The 17140-nt window shown below is 34.6% G+C and overlaps 1 protein-coding gene across 1 annotated transcript in view; it reads left to right on the top strand.

Moving 5' to 3' along the window:
- The window catches only part of LOC134541570 (methyl farnesoate epoxidase-like), a 60893-nt gene that overhangs the window by 32789 nt on the left and 10964 nt on the right, over positions 1–17140 (top strand). Inside the window, exons 3-6 of the mRNA XM_063385085.1 lie at positions 2862–3098; positions 7944–8101; positions 12064–12306; positions 16904–17018. Coding sequence (XP_063241155.1) covers positions 2862–3098; positions 7944–8101; positions 12064–12306; positions 16904–17018 — 753 coding nt within the window. The remainder of the gene's footprint in view (positions 1–2861; positions 3099–7943; positions 8102–12063; positions 12307–16903; positions 17019–17140) is intronic.

Here is a 17140-nt window from a genome sequence, read left to right as displayed (position 1 = left end):
ATCAAACATTATTTGCAGAGAACTGTAACCAGATGTTTTCGATTAGGTGGTCGATCGCAGAGAAAAGTCCTTTAACTTAAACGCAGAAAATCCTTAATTCGAGTTAACAGTTTCACTTTATTTCCAACGACACTAACTGATAAAAAGAGAATTTTTCGATAATGAAAAGAGTAATTATGAAATGCGGTGATACAAGAAGCAAGTATTCGGGTGATCCGTACACTGTAAAAAATTGTTATTATTTTTTTTTTTTTAACTATATGAAGAAATACTTCGCAAAACAGTTTCTACAGTGTTTCCTGGTGAATCTACGTAAAAATAATGGCTTACCAGAGGAAAAAAGACTTGTAGCCACACAAATTACAAAACACTTTATACACAGCATGCATTTTTAATGTCCCACGCTGATGTGATATAAAATGTATGTACCTTCATATTTTACTTACACTATTACAAAAAATTATTTTGGCAACTATTTCTCTAATAATTTCCTTGTAAAACATACCATCTGTATACCTAGTTCTAGGACATGTTTGACTCTATACTTGGGTCTTAAGGACATTGAACACAGGTCTTCTCGTTTGGAGTTCGGCGTCGTTATTTCAAGCAACTGTCTCATGATTTCTTTTTTTTTTTTTTGTAAGCTCACATTTGGAAGTAGCACAGTTTCTCTTTCTCTTTCACATTTCAAGATTCTACTTCCTACATACTTGTCCCGTTCTTGGCCCAGGCAGCCAAAATTACGTAAAAACCTATAGAATAAAATATACTTAACTAATATATTTCTTGAGAATAATAATAACTTAAACAAGGAATAGTTTTCAGGTAATAGGCTAATTATTTCATATTATGTAAGTATTGTATGCTTAAATATAGATGTAATTTATATTTTAGACATTTATTTTTCTATTTCAGTCAATATTGTTATCAAATTTATGTATTATTTATTATAATACTCATCCATAAAATTCAAATAAATATATTTTGTTCATTTACTACTAAGAAAAGGATTAGGGTCCGATAAAAAGATATAATCACTTTAGCAAAATGTCGGACTGTTTTTACTGTGATTTGTTATATGAAAAATGTTTGAGTTATTTCAGTAACAGTTAACTTATAAGGTTAATTGGAAGAGTTGTATATAATAGTCTGTCCGGGCTTAGGAGTAGAAGTGTAGAGCCAGATTTGGTATCCGCCAAATGGGATTGTAACGACACATCTGTCATCTTGTATGACCTTGATCCTAGACTAGAGCTTTGGGCTTTGACCTTTTATTTTAACCTTGAATTTAATTTTCAAAATTCACCAAAATATATTTCATAATAGCCTAATTTTACTCAAAATTCGCCAAAATTTTTTGGAAAAAAAACTTCTACCAAAAAATTTTTTAAAAAACACTGAAATGTAAACAAATAACCATTTCCGAGGAAACATTTTCCAAACAAAAAAAATCGATTTAGAAATTGTTAACTTCTCAAAGTTTTTTGCCTTATAAAGAACAAATGTCCTCAAAAAGGGAAAAATTACCCATCCACCAGGAAACCTCTGGAAGAAACATACGACTTTGAATTTGACCTCGGCTACCATATTGTATTCTGCCATATTGGATTATGTTATCACTTCCACATTTTGGAACACATAAATTTTCCTGTTTTAAATTATAACGTCACAGCCACCATATTAAAATCCGGAATTTTTGTTTAAAAAATTAGGAGAAATTAAAAAAATTATATAATTTTAATAATTTTTTGACGTTATACTTCCTAATGCGTGTTATGAAAAAATTATGAGAGTGAATTTTTAAGATGCGCGCTCACCATGCAATGAAATTTTCACAGGATGAAAAAAACTACGTACAAATAAAAATTATATACTTTATTTAAATATTAAACTTTAGTGATTTATATTGAATAGTGGTCCATAGAAATTTAAAAAAATATTTATTTATTGTGGATATTTGTGATATAATTCGAGTTTACAGACTTTTTAACGTTTATTTATATATTTGAGTTTAGGTTATACTTGCGCGAAAAACGTATTTTAAAAACGGTAAATGATAGTCAATTTTCTCGAATTTTAAATAATTGGGCTATTTTTTGGCAATTATTAAAGTTTAAATTCCTGGTCGAAGTAAACGTAAGGGAAATGTCATAAGGTAAAGGTCAAAGCGTAAAGTCGAATATTTCCACCAGGATATCACAATCCAAGATGGTTTTTACCAGATCTATCTTCACACGCCTACTCCTGGGCCAGGACTGGCTATTTATCATATATTAGTTGAAAGTAATATTTCATTACTCTCTATTACAACAAAACCAAACTTTCATCAAGCTTACCGCCATTTACTGAAAGTGCTTGAGTTCCATTCTTGCATGGTGTAAACATTTTCAGAAAGATTTATTTATTTTTTTGTTGCAGGAACATTTCTGTAACGTTTCCGATATGTCATAACGTTCCACACACATTTCTAACATATCTTTGAAACAGTAGGATTTTTTTTTTTGGACACATGTCTTTGTAATGAAGCAAAATATGTATTTTATTGTTTCATTAATGTAATTGTGTATGGAGTTCAGTATGCCAGTAAATTTACATAGATTATAACATGATTATTTTATAATTTTTAGCAAGATGGGTTTTAACTATTAGTACTTTTGTGTTATTTTATAAATTTGTTATTTATAATGTCAATTTGTAATTTGGTTTTATAATGTGAAAATTAATTATTTGTTGTAAATAAATTGTAAAATAATTGCATGGACATGTCCAATACGGTGATGTGCAAAACACGTATACCGTATGTACTGGACAAAATGAAATGAAGTGAAATGAAAAGGAGACGGTGTTGGCCGGGCTCGCAGGACCCACGTGTTGGCCGCTCATGGGGTCCTTCTTCGCCGTGCCGAAGAAGGACCTGCACCTCACGCTGATGCGCTGGAAGGACGAGTACGGGCCGCTGGTGGGCGCCATGTTCGGCCCGCGGCGCGTCGTGCTGGTGGCAGGACCCAGGGAGGTCCTGGAGGTCCTGCGGCGGGACGAGTTCGCCGGCCGCCCCAGGATGTTCTTCTTCAAGGAGCGCTCCTTCCGCAAGCTGCTGGGTCAGTGGCCGCTCCCCGTGCGTTCCTCTTCCTCCAACTGTAACATTGGTTGTATGTAAAGTCGGTTTACGGACGATAGTTTAGCGTGACAACGTCATAACAAAACATTGATGAAATGATTGCATACTTTTATGAATAAAATTGAATCATTTTTATTGAATTATCACTATTTTGTATGGATACAAAGAAGGAGTGAAATGAAATCTACAATTTAATTGATAAATTTACTTTTATTTTCACTCATTGATTCAAATATGTTTATTACTTTAACGAAGAGATTATTTTAACTATAACTTTTATACATGTTGCTATTTAACTTCTTCCAATCTGTGTTATTCTGTTAAGGATAGGACGATGATAGGAAAAGTAGGAAACGAATCGGAGTGTTTCAAGATTAATGTGCCTCGAAAAAGTCAAATCGATGGTTGTTCCAATCGAGTGGAAGAGAAATAGATGCGACGCAAGCGTACAATAAGCGTAACATGACACAGCGTAACGGGACAATGCGTGTTACGGGACACTTTTTCGTGCGTGCAGCCGGCGTTCATCGATTTATTAGACGTTGTCACGTCAAAAAAATACCGAAGATTCTGTAACATTTTGTGAACATTCCTGCAAATTGCGTGCTGCTTACGGATGTGTTCTAGTCATCCACCCACCCCTCTTATCTTTGTAAGCACAAACTGTATACTGACAAAATTTAGGCCCAGAATTTAACAGTATGTTTGACAATGTCAGTGTGGAAAACGTGTACCATGACACTAATAGCTAACACATATTTTATGTTATAAAATCTAGTTTTTACGTGTTATTCCAATGCATAAAATGTTTGGGTTGTATATATAAATACAATTTTTTTTAAATTTCTTCATCATAATAGAAAATTTTGTTTTGTATTTTAAGAAAATGTAAATATAAAATTCGTTTTATTGTTAACATTAGTGATTTTGGAAAGTTCCTTGGTATATTGTAAGTCAAAAAGTCATAATACTAGACCATAAAAAGGTATGTAGACAAGAGTTCACGCAGTAACTATCTGCGAGGGACACAATAATATTATTTTACTGGTTTTCAAATAAAATTAAATTACAAAAAAATATTATTTTAGGAGATTGTGTGTACGAACAATTGTGAAATTCTTTTTAGGCTTATGAGGAAATAATTTTTGAGTAATTTAGGTTAGTTTAACGCCCGAGATATTTAATAGTATTTAGGCCTAAGGTGGAAAAAATATACAGTTCGTAAATTAGAGGTATTAAAAGGGAATGTATTATTACAAGTACATAGAAAAATGACATTTGGTTTTACTTCGACGTGTAAATGTGTAAATGGGGAACACCCTGTCTGAGCGACTAGACAGCCACTTCAATACGTCAAGCTCTATAGCTCAAACATCTACGAGATACTTCTTTCAGTACCAGTGGACGTGGAAGAAGAGGTTCTTGGATACTTATTAAACAAGGTGATCGACTGTATACCAATATTTCCCAGTAAATCACTTCACCACTTCACGCTATGCTGCATATTGCACCAGAAAATGCTTCAACACAACCCCCTCCAACGTGTAGAGGATTATCCATGACGGTTCGATTAGAGCAGGTTGTCCCCACTTTCTTGTGCCTTGCGATGTCTTGTGAAGAATCGACATTTATGCGGAACGGAAGTTTTAACCTACTCTAGTTCGAATGGAAACTCATGACCTGTATCAATGAGTGGGGACCGTGTGGGTTTATGTGCAAATACGTGGTGAGGCATCGTGAATGACCACATGATTGATTCACGTTGGTCCTGGCCAATCAGATGCATCGTGATTCCCTAGCAAACACCTTGTTTGGTGTCTTGGAAGATGCGTCACTTTCTGTGCGCCGACGAATGTGGTTCCAGCAAGATTACGTACGTGAATACTGAAGTCGTGAAGCAAGGCAGCTGTTAACTGCGACGTACTGCGAACGATGGATTGAACACCAGTCACACACTTAAAATTTTATTTCATGACGAATCAATTTAAAACCAATTAGGTATATATCTATATACAACCTATGAACTTTCAAACATTTTACGTTTTAGAATTCGGACATAGAAGGTTAAACCAGATTTTATAACATAAAGTATGTGTTAACTATAAGTGCCATGGTACACGTTTTTACATTTCCAAACATGCCTTTGAATTTTTTGCCCCAAATACTGTCACTATGCAGTTTTCACTTGTAAATACCGTGGCGATGATTTAAAAAAAAACACCCGCAAACAGCACACAACTTGCAGGACATGTTCCTGCAATGTTGCAGAAACCTTGCCAAACCTCCATCCTCTGGATTTATTTTTATGGGGTCACATTAAAACTGCGGTGTGATAAGAACATGTGGAACATGAATCGGACCTGTTGCCACACATTCTAGTGGCCTGCATCAGTGTTCGTAACCAACCAGGGATATTGGAACATGTCCAAAACAGTCCATGCTCTAGTAGTGTCCAGTCTGGGAAGATGTGGGGATCCTTCAATTTGGAACTTTGCTGTAAACAATGACAAATATTTTTTTTTTGTTATACTTGTGCAATGAAATTCGGATTTTATTAGTAGTGATATCAATCTTCAAATACTTTAGGTTTATTTTGGTACCATATTGAGCTCCGAACGATAGTAGATGGATGCGTGGTAGAGAGTACATGTACTATAGTTTTCTCACTCTCCTTGTTCTTACATCGCGTCGTCACGTTGTGCAGCTTACTGTAGCTGTCCCTGTGTAGCCGCAACCCTGTCGGTAACCACGCCGCACAAGTGCCTACCTACAAGGTATTCGTCCACCTCATGTTCGCAGGCTTTCTGGAGTCTGTCTCCTTTACGAATCGAATTAGAGCCAATAGTCCATTATCTTGCTAACGTAACTTATCAGGACGAATCTTCTTCTAACGTACGAAACATAAGGTAAGTAACAGCCGCTACATTTTCATTAGGAATTATTAATCTCAAGTTACATTTCAGTCCGAATCTATCTTGTTACTACATTAAAACGCGTTATTTAAGAATAAAAAACATTTATTCTTTAATTGTAAACAAAGTGTAAGTTGAGAATATTGTATAATTATAACGGAGAGTGTATATTTTTTCCTCTCTCATTTGACGTCTTATTTCGTGCAAGAGCGTCAAAACGAAGACACACACACAGGCCATTAGTACCTATCTGAAACTGCCCGTGGTTTAACGTACATATTGTACCAGTTGATAAAATGGCTACGACACAGCTGAACTTGTGGCTTGGCTGCAAATAAACCAGTCTGCATTTTGAACCGCTTTTTTTTAGCTTTATTTATGTTACCACTGGCCTCGAGGTTCCAACAAAATTACTGTGTGAATTTCTTCAAGGCAATATTTCGTGAACGTGTCAACCTTGTGAATAAAAACGAACCACGGAAGACATATGATGCAAAATTTGACTAGATAACTGCAGTATGTATCTTAAAAGCAAGTGAATATCGAAACGTTATATGTCTAACATTTTTTGTCACATATGATTTAAAAAATATTTTATATCAAGAAATAGGCTAACTTATATTTTTTAATATGATTTGTTGCTGTTGTTAAACTCGTACATAAATCACAGTGACAAATAACTTTCGAAAAGAGGATGTAGAATGTATAATTGTTGACTGCTAAAATCATTTTTGAAAATCTCAGGAAAATTTTCAATATAAAATATTTTCGCTGTATGAATATGAATCGTTAAATAATTTGTATCCTTGGCAATAAAAGCAAAAAAAAATAAGGTTTCTTATACATGCACTCTTTTTTTCTAAAAATATACTATTATTTAAACATATTTATTGAATAATAAGTGAAAAAAATATATTTTGTGGGCAATAATAATATTATTACCTATAATTGGATTTTATAAGCCTTTACAATGACCTTAGTAAAATTTTGTAAAAATTTTTTTTTTTACTTTTGTAAATCATGTGGTAGATTGTTTTTAAAATTATTTTGTAGACTTCAAACCTTTTCATATATTTATCTCATTATGAAGAACCTCCTATATTAACAATTTCGTGACTTGTGGAGAAGACATATAATAATCAAACCATATTGTATTTAAATAACTTGCATGTGTATTGTGTGAAATAAAAATTTACTTTCAATAGATTCTGTTTCAAATTTTAGTAAATTGTCAAAACATTCTACGAATAATGGACCTCAAAAATATACAAATCGTTCTTCGTACAGACTACGCCAGATTTCTAGTTTCTTCCTAAGTTAAGCTTCTTTGTTATCTTTACACAGAACCAACTTCCATGTGGAAGAAAGTTGAGCTAACAAATTTTGAAGTTTTTTTTAATTACTTCGAGATGTCATTTGTGAATTAATTTTCCAGTAACGTAAACTTTATAGTAAATCCTTATACAAAGAAGATTCTTAAATAGTTTATAACTTAAATTCTTATAAAATAAAAGATGAAAATATAGTTTAATTTTACCAACTGCAATCAAACTTTATGATTTTTCACTTACAGAACTTTTTTTTTTTTTTTTTTTTTTGCTGGTCCCTTACATTTGATTTTCCTTGTTTGGAAATAATGTTAATGGTAGATTTTCCACATTTTAAAATCCAACTCAATCCTAGTCTATGTCTCAATAATGTGATTCATTTATATAAATGTTTAATATTGATCTGATAATACTCCTCTAATTTTTCTGTGAACACAACGTAGCTGAGCTATTTGTTCTCTATGATATTTTACTTGCAAATTTTTTATCGTTTTGTAACTTCTCTATTGCTAATAACCTCTTGTAAGTAATATAGTTACATTCTAGGAAGTTATAAAATAATTTCATGTTATATATTTTTTTAAGGCGTCGTGTTCAGCGATGGGCCATTCTGGACGGAACAGCGTCGCTTCGCTCTCCGACATCTGCGTGACTTCGGTTTCGGCAAAACAAGCATGGACAACATCATGCACGAAGAAGTGGATGAGCTATCAAAAGTTCTCCTAACTTCTGAAATACATCCGGTAAGTTTTATTCATTTTTCGTACCGGTTTTTATCGTTCTTTCATTTCTTCCACATTGTTATGTAACTAGCCAATGCCCGGCGTTCGTTACTATGCCACTTTCAATGTTTTTGTAATTTGGTTTTAGTAAGTACACATGTACAAGAATCTCTCTGTATCACTCTATATCTTATACCTCTCTATCTCTTTATACATCTCTATCCCTCTATGCGTGTACGTCTATAAATTTCACTATATTTCTCTCTATATATATATTTATATAGCCCTATCTATAAATATATATATATCTAACTATATTTCTCCGAATCACTCTATCTCTCTATATCTCTATATGTATAAATGTTTATATCTATATAGCAATATATCTCCCTATCTATGTCTCACTATATATATTTATATATCATTCGCTATATCTTTCTAATTAACTGTATACCTCCCTCTCTCCATGTCTCTGTCTCTCTTAACCTCTCTATATCTCTATCTCTCCATGTCTACATCTTCCTATTTATACCTTTATCTTTATAAAACACAAGACGAATACACATTCATATATATTATTTTACCTATATGTATTTTATGTACTTTTTTACCTATTTGTGTGTATATATATATATATATAAACTAAAATACTTTGCTGCCAAATCTGAGTATTTCCAGAATTAAAATGGCACTGATCTAATCAGCTAGGTACACATAATATGCCATACGTAGTTTCGGCAATGGGTAAGTAGTATAGTTACGGCGCTCCAAGCGATTGTACCTGTGCTTTGAGTCTAAGCCTGACGCCCCCTTTGCTGGCGTCACAGCCACTTCGACACCGCGGATCACATATTGCTTGACATTTGATCTTGATCCCAGCCGTCATCTTGGACCCACTATTTTTGAATTTTTCCAAAACTTAGCAAACATTTTTAATCATTAAAAATTGTGTTCAAAAATTATGAAAATTAAAAACACGTGAATAAATACTAATTAAAATAACTAATCATCGACCAAGAAAGACCCCGGTCCGAACCATACGAGTACGAAATGAATTATTTAATTTTAAAAAAATAATCTAACCAAACCCTAGATCACTGATTCCTTACCGACCACCATCTTGTCGGCCGTCTTAGTGGCCATCTTGAAAATCTTTAAAAACTAAACCAAAAATTCGGAAAAATTTTAAAATAATGATTTTTAAGAATATGGGCTGGTTGGAATTCATATGGACACTTCTTGACTGTGGCGTACTAGGCGAGATGATACTACAGCATCTCGCCATTGTATTCCACAATCTGGCGGTTGATTCACCCCTCGGCGGCCATTCTTGAACCCAGGGAGGAAACTTTCCAGAGTTGAAATATCCCTAACCCGGCTTGGAATTTATCCATTGGATCATCAGCCAGAAGCTCTAACCACTTAACCAATAGGCCAGATACTTAAAGAGAAATAGTTGCCTTCCATTTCATAAAAATTACTGTTTCCACCCTTCGCAATGAATGGCTGTATCCAAACCCCTTCTAAAATAAAAAATAGGCTTTAACCCTTTGATATGAATTATTGTTTCTAACTCTTGCTAGAAAATTGCTTTATTTAAACCTTCCTATAAAATGGCTGTGCCCCTTTCCTACAAATGAGTGTTACATTCTCTTGCCATAAAATGGCTGTGTTTACCCCTTCATAGAATATGGCTGTTTATCTTTGCTATGAATGGTTGCGTCCAGCTTTTGCTAACAAATGGCTGTATTCGCCCCTTCCTAGAAAATGACTGCATCCCTTTGCTATAAATGAGTGTTTCTAACACTCGCTATAAAATTGGTGTATGGTTACGTTGTGGCAGTGTAGGTAAATATGATTAAATACATAAATACTACCATTTACATTACACACTGCTGTAACAGTGGACCTTTTAGTTTCACAAGGACATGAGGAATGAACAGAAACAAGGTGTGATTCCATCTGAATATAATTAATTCCTACTCTATATTTATTTAAATTATGAAACTTATAACAGTTGAATGAGAGACAAATATATAAAAGGTATTAAAATGCGTAAAAATATAATTTTAATTACATAATTAAAAACGCTCTTGGATATGTTAAAATACGGGCCGGCCCTAATTAGATTATTAAAGGTTTCATTTAATATTTAAAAAAATAATAATTTAAAAAATACGAAGAGGCACAAACAATCCCAATGTAAGTTCTTAAAGTCCAGAACGAAAGTTATATATAGTTCTTATCAGTTCAAACGTAGTAATTTAAATGTTATTCCAAAGTTTCATGAATATTGTAGGACCGGAGATCAGATGCTCGCTGGCCGGAGTTCAGCAGGCAACATGGCGTCAGGACGCCTGTTTGTTGGAGAGGGAGTGTGCGAAAATGCGGCTAGGTCCGCATCCGGCTCTTGGACCTGTCTGTGAACAGTCCGAATCAAACATGATCAGAACTGGTACACAGACAGTTAGCCAACTCGGCAGAAAATGCCTGCAAAAAGATAAGGGGAGGTCGGGGAATAAAACTGATAGGAATTCACCAGACAGGGAAGGTAGCTTCTAGGGCCCGAAGCGTAGCACGTCCGGATCTGAAGATCGCGGGAGTCGTGGGCGTTTCCTTAGTTTCAAAAAAAATTATTAAAATAATAACTACTATGCTGTGTACAGACGGACTCAACTACTTAAAGAAATTTTTAGGGATAGCATCCCTTGTCTAACTGAAAACATCTTCGGTTACGGCCGGACAGAAATCAATCTGTGCGTCTCGCCGATCCACCGATAATCTAATGAAGTCCGTCTGGAATCGCGACGCAAAGTGTCCCCGAGAGGGCCGCATCTCTTAATTAAAAGGAATAATTCAATCAAATGGTGGGGGGGAGACTTTAGCGTCCGGACCGAAAGGTTCCCAAGTTACACGAAGATCCTCGAAGGGCTAAGCAAACGGAAAAAGCGCTCTCCGCACGCTCACCACGGTCGCGTGTGAACTAAGGTTACAATCGCACTGCGACTGCTTCCAAAGTCGATTATGAAAAGCTGTCTCCTATGAGAGGAATAAGTAGAGCGCTCTGGCGGCCAAGAGAAGTAACTGGCAGGAAGTTCACAGAAACGTCCGCGAGAGTGCACTGGGCGCACTCGCAACCAGAGGACAGAGCTAGGTTAGGGATTTTTGCCGCTGCTAGGCTTCGCTGAGGGCTCTGTTAGACAAGGGCGTATGTCCTTGGAGAGACCATGTACTCTGCGCGGGTTCACATGAGGTCGATGTTCAGGGTTGAAGTTCCCAAGAAGCCACAGGGGGTAGATGAGGGAAGGGGGGTCATAACTTGCTATGTCGTCTGGGAAAAGAGTCGTGTGGATTGTCCCGAGGCGTCGCCAAGGACTGTAATATGCTCCTCGACGTGCCGCCAAACCGCTTACCCATGCTTGCCTCCGAGAAATGAAAGTTGCTAGCGTTGGGCTTGGTTTTGCGTTCGCTAGCACGAAAAGTCATACTGTTACAGGGAGAAAACGTGATGCAAACTGCGGTCGAGGTGCTGCGATAACTAATCGTCAGCAAAAGTATCTGATTGGGCCTGCGAACAAGCGCAGGTGCACTGGGTTGCACAAGATTACGTCGGAGAGTACAGTAATGGAATCAAAATTAAATGAAATTCAAAATGCAGCTTTGTTTTTTTTTGTTTCCTTCTTTGAAAATGAAAAATTAAACTTAAAAATCAAAACTTGTCCCCGAAAATTATGATTAACGGCACAGTAGAAAATGGTTGTGTCCCTTTGCTACAAATGTGTGTTTCCAGCTCTTGCTAACAATTGGCTGAATTCACCCCTTCCTATAAAATGGTTGTATCCCTTTGCTATGAACGGGTGATACCGACTCTTACTAACAAATGGCTGTATCTTCATACAAGATGTCTGCATCTCTTTGCCACTAACGGGTGATACCAGCTCCTGGTAGCCAGTGGCCGTGTGACCTCCCTCCTGGTGCCGCAGGTCTCCAGGATGTTCAACCAGGCCATCGTGAACCTGCTGTGGACCATCGTGGCCGGCAGGCGGTTCTCGTACGAGGACTCGCAGTTCCAGGAGATCCTCGGCTACGTGTACAAGTCGTTCCGCTCCGACGTGCCGGGCGGCGTGCTCGTCAACGTGTTCCCCTTCCTGCGCTTCGTCATCCCCCGGTGGTCGGGCTACGAGGAGGGCATGGAGTACGTGCACGGGCTGCAGGGCATGCTGCGCGTAGGTGCTACTGTACCTGTTTGTGTTTATGTTACCAGATTGTCTTGCAAAATATGGTTTATTATTTCATGTGTCGCCAACGTTACCTGTTCAACCCTAAAGTCCATTTAACAATTTTTTTTTGGACGTGACAACGTCTAATAAATCGATGAACGCCGGCTGCACGCACGAAAAAGTGTCCCGTAACGCACATTGTCCCACTATGGATGAGTCCCGTTATGCTCATTGTACGCTTGCGCCGCATCTATCTCTCTTACACTCGATTGGAACAACCATCGATTTGACTTTTCATTCGTGTTTTCGTCGTTTGAATTATTAATATTATGTAATGTAACGATCGTCCACCGATTTTCAGCACTCACGGTACGGTTATTTAAAAGTAGGTAATGTTGAATTTTCAAATACGTTTTTGTACGAACAATGGTGTTTTACAGTTACACATAATAATTCAAATTACACTCGGAATCTTTTGCACAATCTTTTTAAATATATTGTAACATTATAAATAAGTTTGGGAAATAATATTATTCTCGTACAGTGCTGCCATCTACGGTGACGGACGCGAACCGAACGAATCGTGCTATCTATTAGCTGTTGCGGGAACCAGGCACTGGTTATTACATATTTTCCTTTGTTTATCGCGAGGGGCGTTATTATTAATGAATTATAAATACAATTGCGGGACCACAATTGCATATCATTTTGAGAACTGGAAAACATTAAAACGTAAAATATTCTCGACGAATTTTAATCTGAAGTTTTCATTGCTTATTACAACAACAATTTCGGCAATAAAGGTTAATTATTCTTGCATTTTAAAAATCTGATTACTAGTATAATTTCCAGTATTTATTTTTTTTATTCTTAAAAAAGTAGATCTGTCGACGAGTGCAGTAATAATAGGTTATTTTAGATATTTGATTAAAATTTATTTATATGAAAACTTGTTCATAATTATATTTAAACGAAAAGTTAACGTGGTTTTCATTGCTTATTACAACAATTTCGGCAATAAAGGTTAATTAATTTTGCATTTTAAAAATCTGATTACTGGTATAATTTCAAGTATTTATTTTTTTATTCTTATAAATAGTAGCATCTGTCGGCGAGTGCAGTAATAATAGGTTATGTTAAAATTGACTAAAAAATTATGGTGATTCATATAATTGATGATAGATATTTGATTTTAGTTTATTTATATGAAAACTTGTTCATAATTAAATTTAAACTTTATAGCTAAACACCCGTTTTTAAAATTAATTACAAATCATCTACACGAGAACTATTTCGTCGACTGTTTATAAAGTGAAGTGAAAAGTTAATGTGGTTTTCATTGCTTATTACAACAACAATTACAGCAATAAATGTTAATTATTATTTCGTTTTAAAAATCTGATTACTATTATAATTTCAAGTATTTATTCTTTTATTATTAAAATAAAAATGATTCAATTTTATTCATTAAAGTATTCAATCATTTCATCAATGTTTTGTTATGACGTTGTCACGTTAAACTATCGTCCGTAAACCGAATTTACAGACAACCAATTTTTTTTTCACAGAAGACGCACTTATGCAAAATAACAGTAAATTCTGTAGGTCTACCACAGTAAGCGTTGTCAAATGTATAAAATTATTTTTAATTTTGATAAGATTTTATTACGTACGATAATGCATAGCATTGAGGTGATGGCATCATGAACATTATGGTGGGTTCCGAACCATTTTGGAAAATAGCAGGTTCACCCTCGGGTAAACGTCATGTTATGCTTGCCACATATTAAGAAATGTAGTTCAATGACTCATTGTACGAAGGGAGACCAAAAGAACGGAATAGTAATGTTTTGCATCATGTACTTGAATTAACCAGATTTCACTACTAGGAAGCTGTTGCAGGACTTGTCCTGAGTTAGTCTGCCAAATGGCGTCACCCGAAAATAAAGAGAGTGGTTTCTGTGACAGTTCTGTGTGTGTTTGTGTCTAAAGTGCACTCGTGACACGAAAAAAAAAAAATGGCTGCTTCTCGTACGGCTGTGAATTTCTGTTTTTTGACTCGGCAAGAAATCAGTGAAAACTTCAATTTGTTCGTGAGAATCGGTCTTTTTTTCGCGTCACGAGTGCACTAAAGACACACACACAGAACTGCCAGTGAAACCACACTCGTCGTTTTCGGTTGACGCCACTTTGAATACTGACTCAAGAGAGGTCCTACAACAGCTCCCTAGCGGCAAAAGCCGGTTCATTAAAGTACATGATGCGCAACATGACTATTCCAGTTATTTTTGGGACCCTCTCGTAATTATTATTAAAATGTCTGAGTTTGAATTCGGTTTCTGCTGAAGTTGGTTTATGCATGTTAGGTTTCATTAGAATTAGTTGTAACGTGTTAGCAATATGTGTGTTTTTTCAAAATGGCAACAGATTCAACTCACTTGACACATGTCTCTGGTCACTTATCTCGTGAAAATGCTATTTAGGAGTGTGGCAAGAAGGTGATGAAAGTATATGCTAAGTATTGGCTTCCAAAAATGTTTGTTGAAGTATAAAACAAGTTGTTTATAACTCTAAAAACAGAATATATTTTCTCACAATCCTCCCTTATTGTCAATATACGAACAACAAAAAACAGGTTTCAGATGTCGTGTAAAAATGCCTGCAACACAAGGAATTTTTACAAGCAATAATTTAGAATCTTCCTGTAAACGGAGAATTTTTTCATCTGCCCAAATTTGTTTTTTGAGGATCTACACATTATTTAGAAAGTTGCAACTTAAAAGTCATAACAATAAATTCTTGAATCGTCATAAGTAAAGCGATCATAACTTAGAATGATATAATTTAGAACAATCATGGCTTATGAAATATATTTTAAAATAGCCATAAATTAGGAAATCACAATTAATGACTGTCATTATTTAGAAAATCATTTCTTGGAAACACGCAACTTAAAACTGCCATGGCTAATAAACACACATATTAGAACTGTCACCGTTTAGAAACACTTAACATAATATAAGCATAACTTAAAAAACTTTTCTTGCGTGTTTCTAATTTATATCTTATCTATGTTGTGTATTTTAATTTATGGTAGAATCCCTGGTTACTAATTTATTTTAAACCTATCAGCTAGAATTAAAAAATTAAATGATCACATTTGTTACAAACTCCATAGAGATAACTGTGCTGTTATTTAATTATGAATATTTGATTTTTATCGTAACAAGTATAGTTGAAACACTTTTTTTTTGCTATCGTATTGTTTGCTGGAAATATTTTGCTTTAATGAAAATTACAAATGCTGCATTCATCGAATTAAAAATTAAGTTTTAACATTTAAACTTTTGACATGTTTGTATTTTTTCATTATTTATCTTTTCGTGTACATTAACTTAAGTTACTCATGAATAAGTTATTGAATGATTAATACAGGTTTCGGTTTAACTAACGTATTCTCTTTATAAATCAAAAACAAACTTTTCACAAGATTTTTACTGATTTATGCAGTATATCACTAACCTGTAGGTGGAACATGAAGGCTGTAATGGGCACCGTATCCAACCAATCTCCTGGCCTAGCATGCCTTGCTAAAGATGTGTTAGTTGGTATCATCATTTCTGTCTGTGCCAAAATATGCTTGATTAAACATTGACTAATTTTAAGCTAATCATTATTCAACCAGTCATCTGGTTATTTCATGTCATAATCGCATTAGCCTCTGGTATGTATTATTAGCTGTGAAAGCCAAAACTACGCTTTAATAACGTTACAAAAATTATATAACAAAAAAACTTGTCAGGTATAAAGTCAGTACTAAATATAATTTTTTAAAAAAAATAGGTAGCTACCATTTAAGAGAAATTGAGTTTAAATAGTAATATTTTTCTGGCGGGAATGGTTAGTAATTTTGCGAATTCACACACATTTTTGTGGTAAAATTTTTATTTAATTCATGCATAATAATATTATCTCAGGTAGCAAAAATACATAACAACAGAAAGACTATTTCTCACAATTCAGTGAAGCGAAAAACGGTTTCTCTCTGAAAACATGATATCAGCTAAGTTGCTCAAAAATCGGCTCATCTAACCCCTACATTAATGAAGATATTACTTTTTCCATAGATATGGAGATACTTGTTTTATGACGTAATAAATTTTATGCGGCAAGCCACACACTTTAACAAAATTATTTCTCATAAATATACTATCAAACATATTAGTCAATAAGCCTATATATTTTAACTATAGTAATAAATCATGTTTCTTAGCTTATCTAACACATTATGAGTTTTATTTATAAACAGTAAAGTGCTAAAGTGTTAAATTTTTTCCAGCACTGGAATAAAAAAAATTAAATTCGTGATAAATACCTAAAAAAAATTGTTTATTCAAGAATGATTAAGGTTTACTTTAAAAAAAAAATTCTACGATTAAATATTATGTCACGAATTTTATAAACAGTTATATTTTACGCATAAGCGCTATATATTAAAATTATGAAATAAAACTATTAAAGATTTATAATTTAAGACCTAATAATTATAAATTTATTATGATCACATGCTATGATCAAAATATTCTGTACTTTATTTTTAAAGGAATCAATCAGAGAGCATGAGAAGTCGTTTACCGAGGGATACCACAGGGATTTCATAGATGTTTACTTGGAAGAAATCAGAAACAAGAAGAATCTCCCAGAAACCACATTCACAGGTATGAAAATACGTGTTGAATAAATCGTGAGTGGAATTCATGGGCAAAAATAAGGTTTACAATTTAAAATTGTTGACATTAAGTCTCTGAGATGAACTGTGCAAACCCACTGTTTTAAGTGG

Source organism: Bacillus rossius, assembly GCF_032445375.1.
Source record: "Bacillus rossius redtenbacheri isolate Brsri chromosome 4 unlocalized genomic scaffold, Brsri_v3 Brsri_v3_scf4_1, whole genome shotgun sequence".
Taxonomy (NCBI): domain Eukaryota; kingdom Metazoa; phylum Arthropoda; class Insecta; order Phasmatodea; family Bacillidae; genus Bacillus; species Bacillus rossius.
Note: the sequence above shows the minus strand (reverse complement) of the source record. Positions and strands in the feature narration are given on the sequence as shown.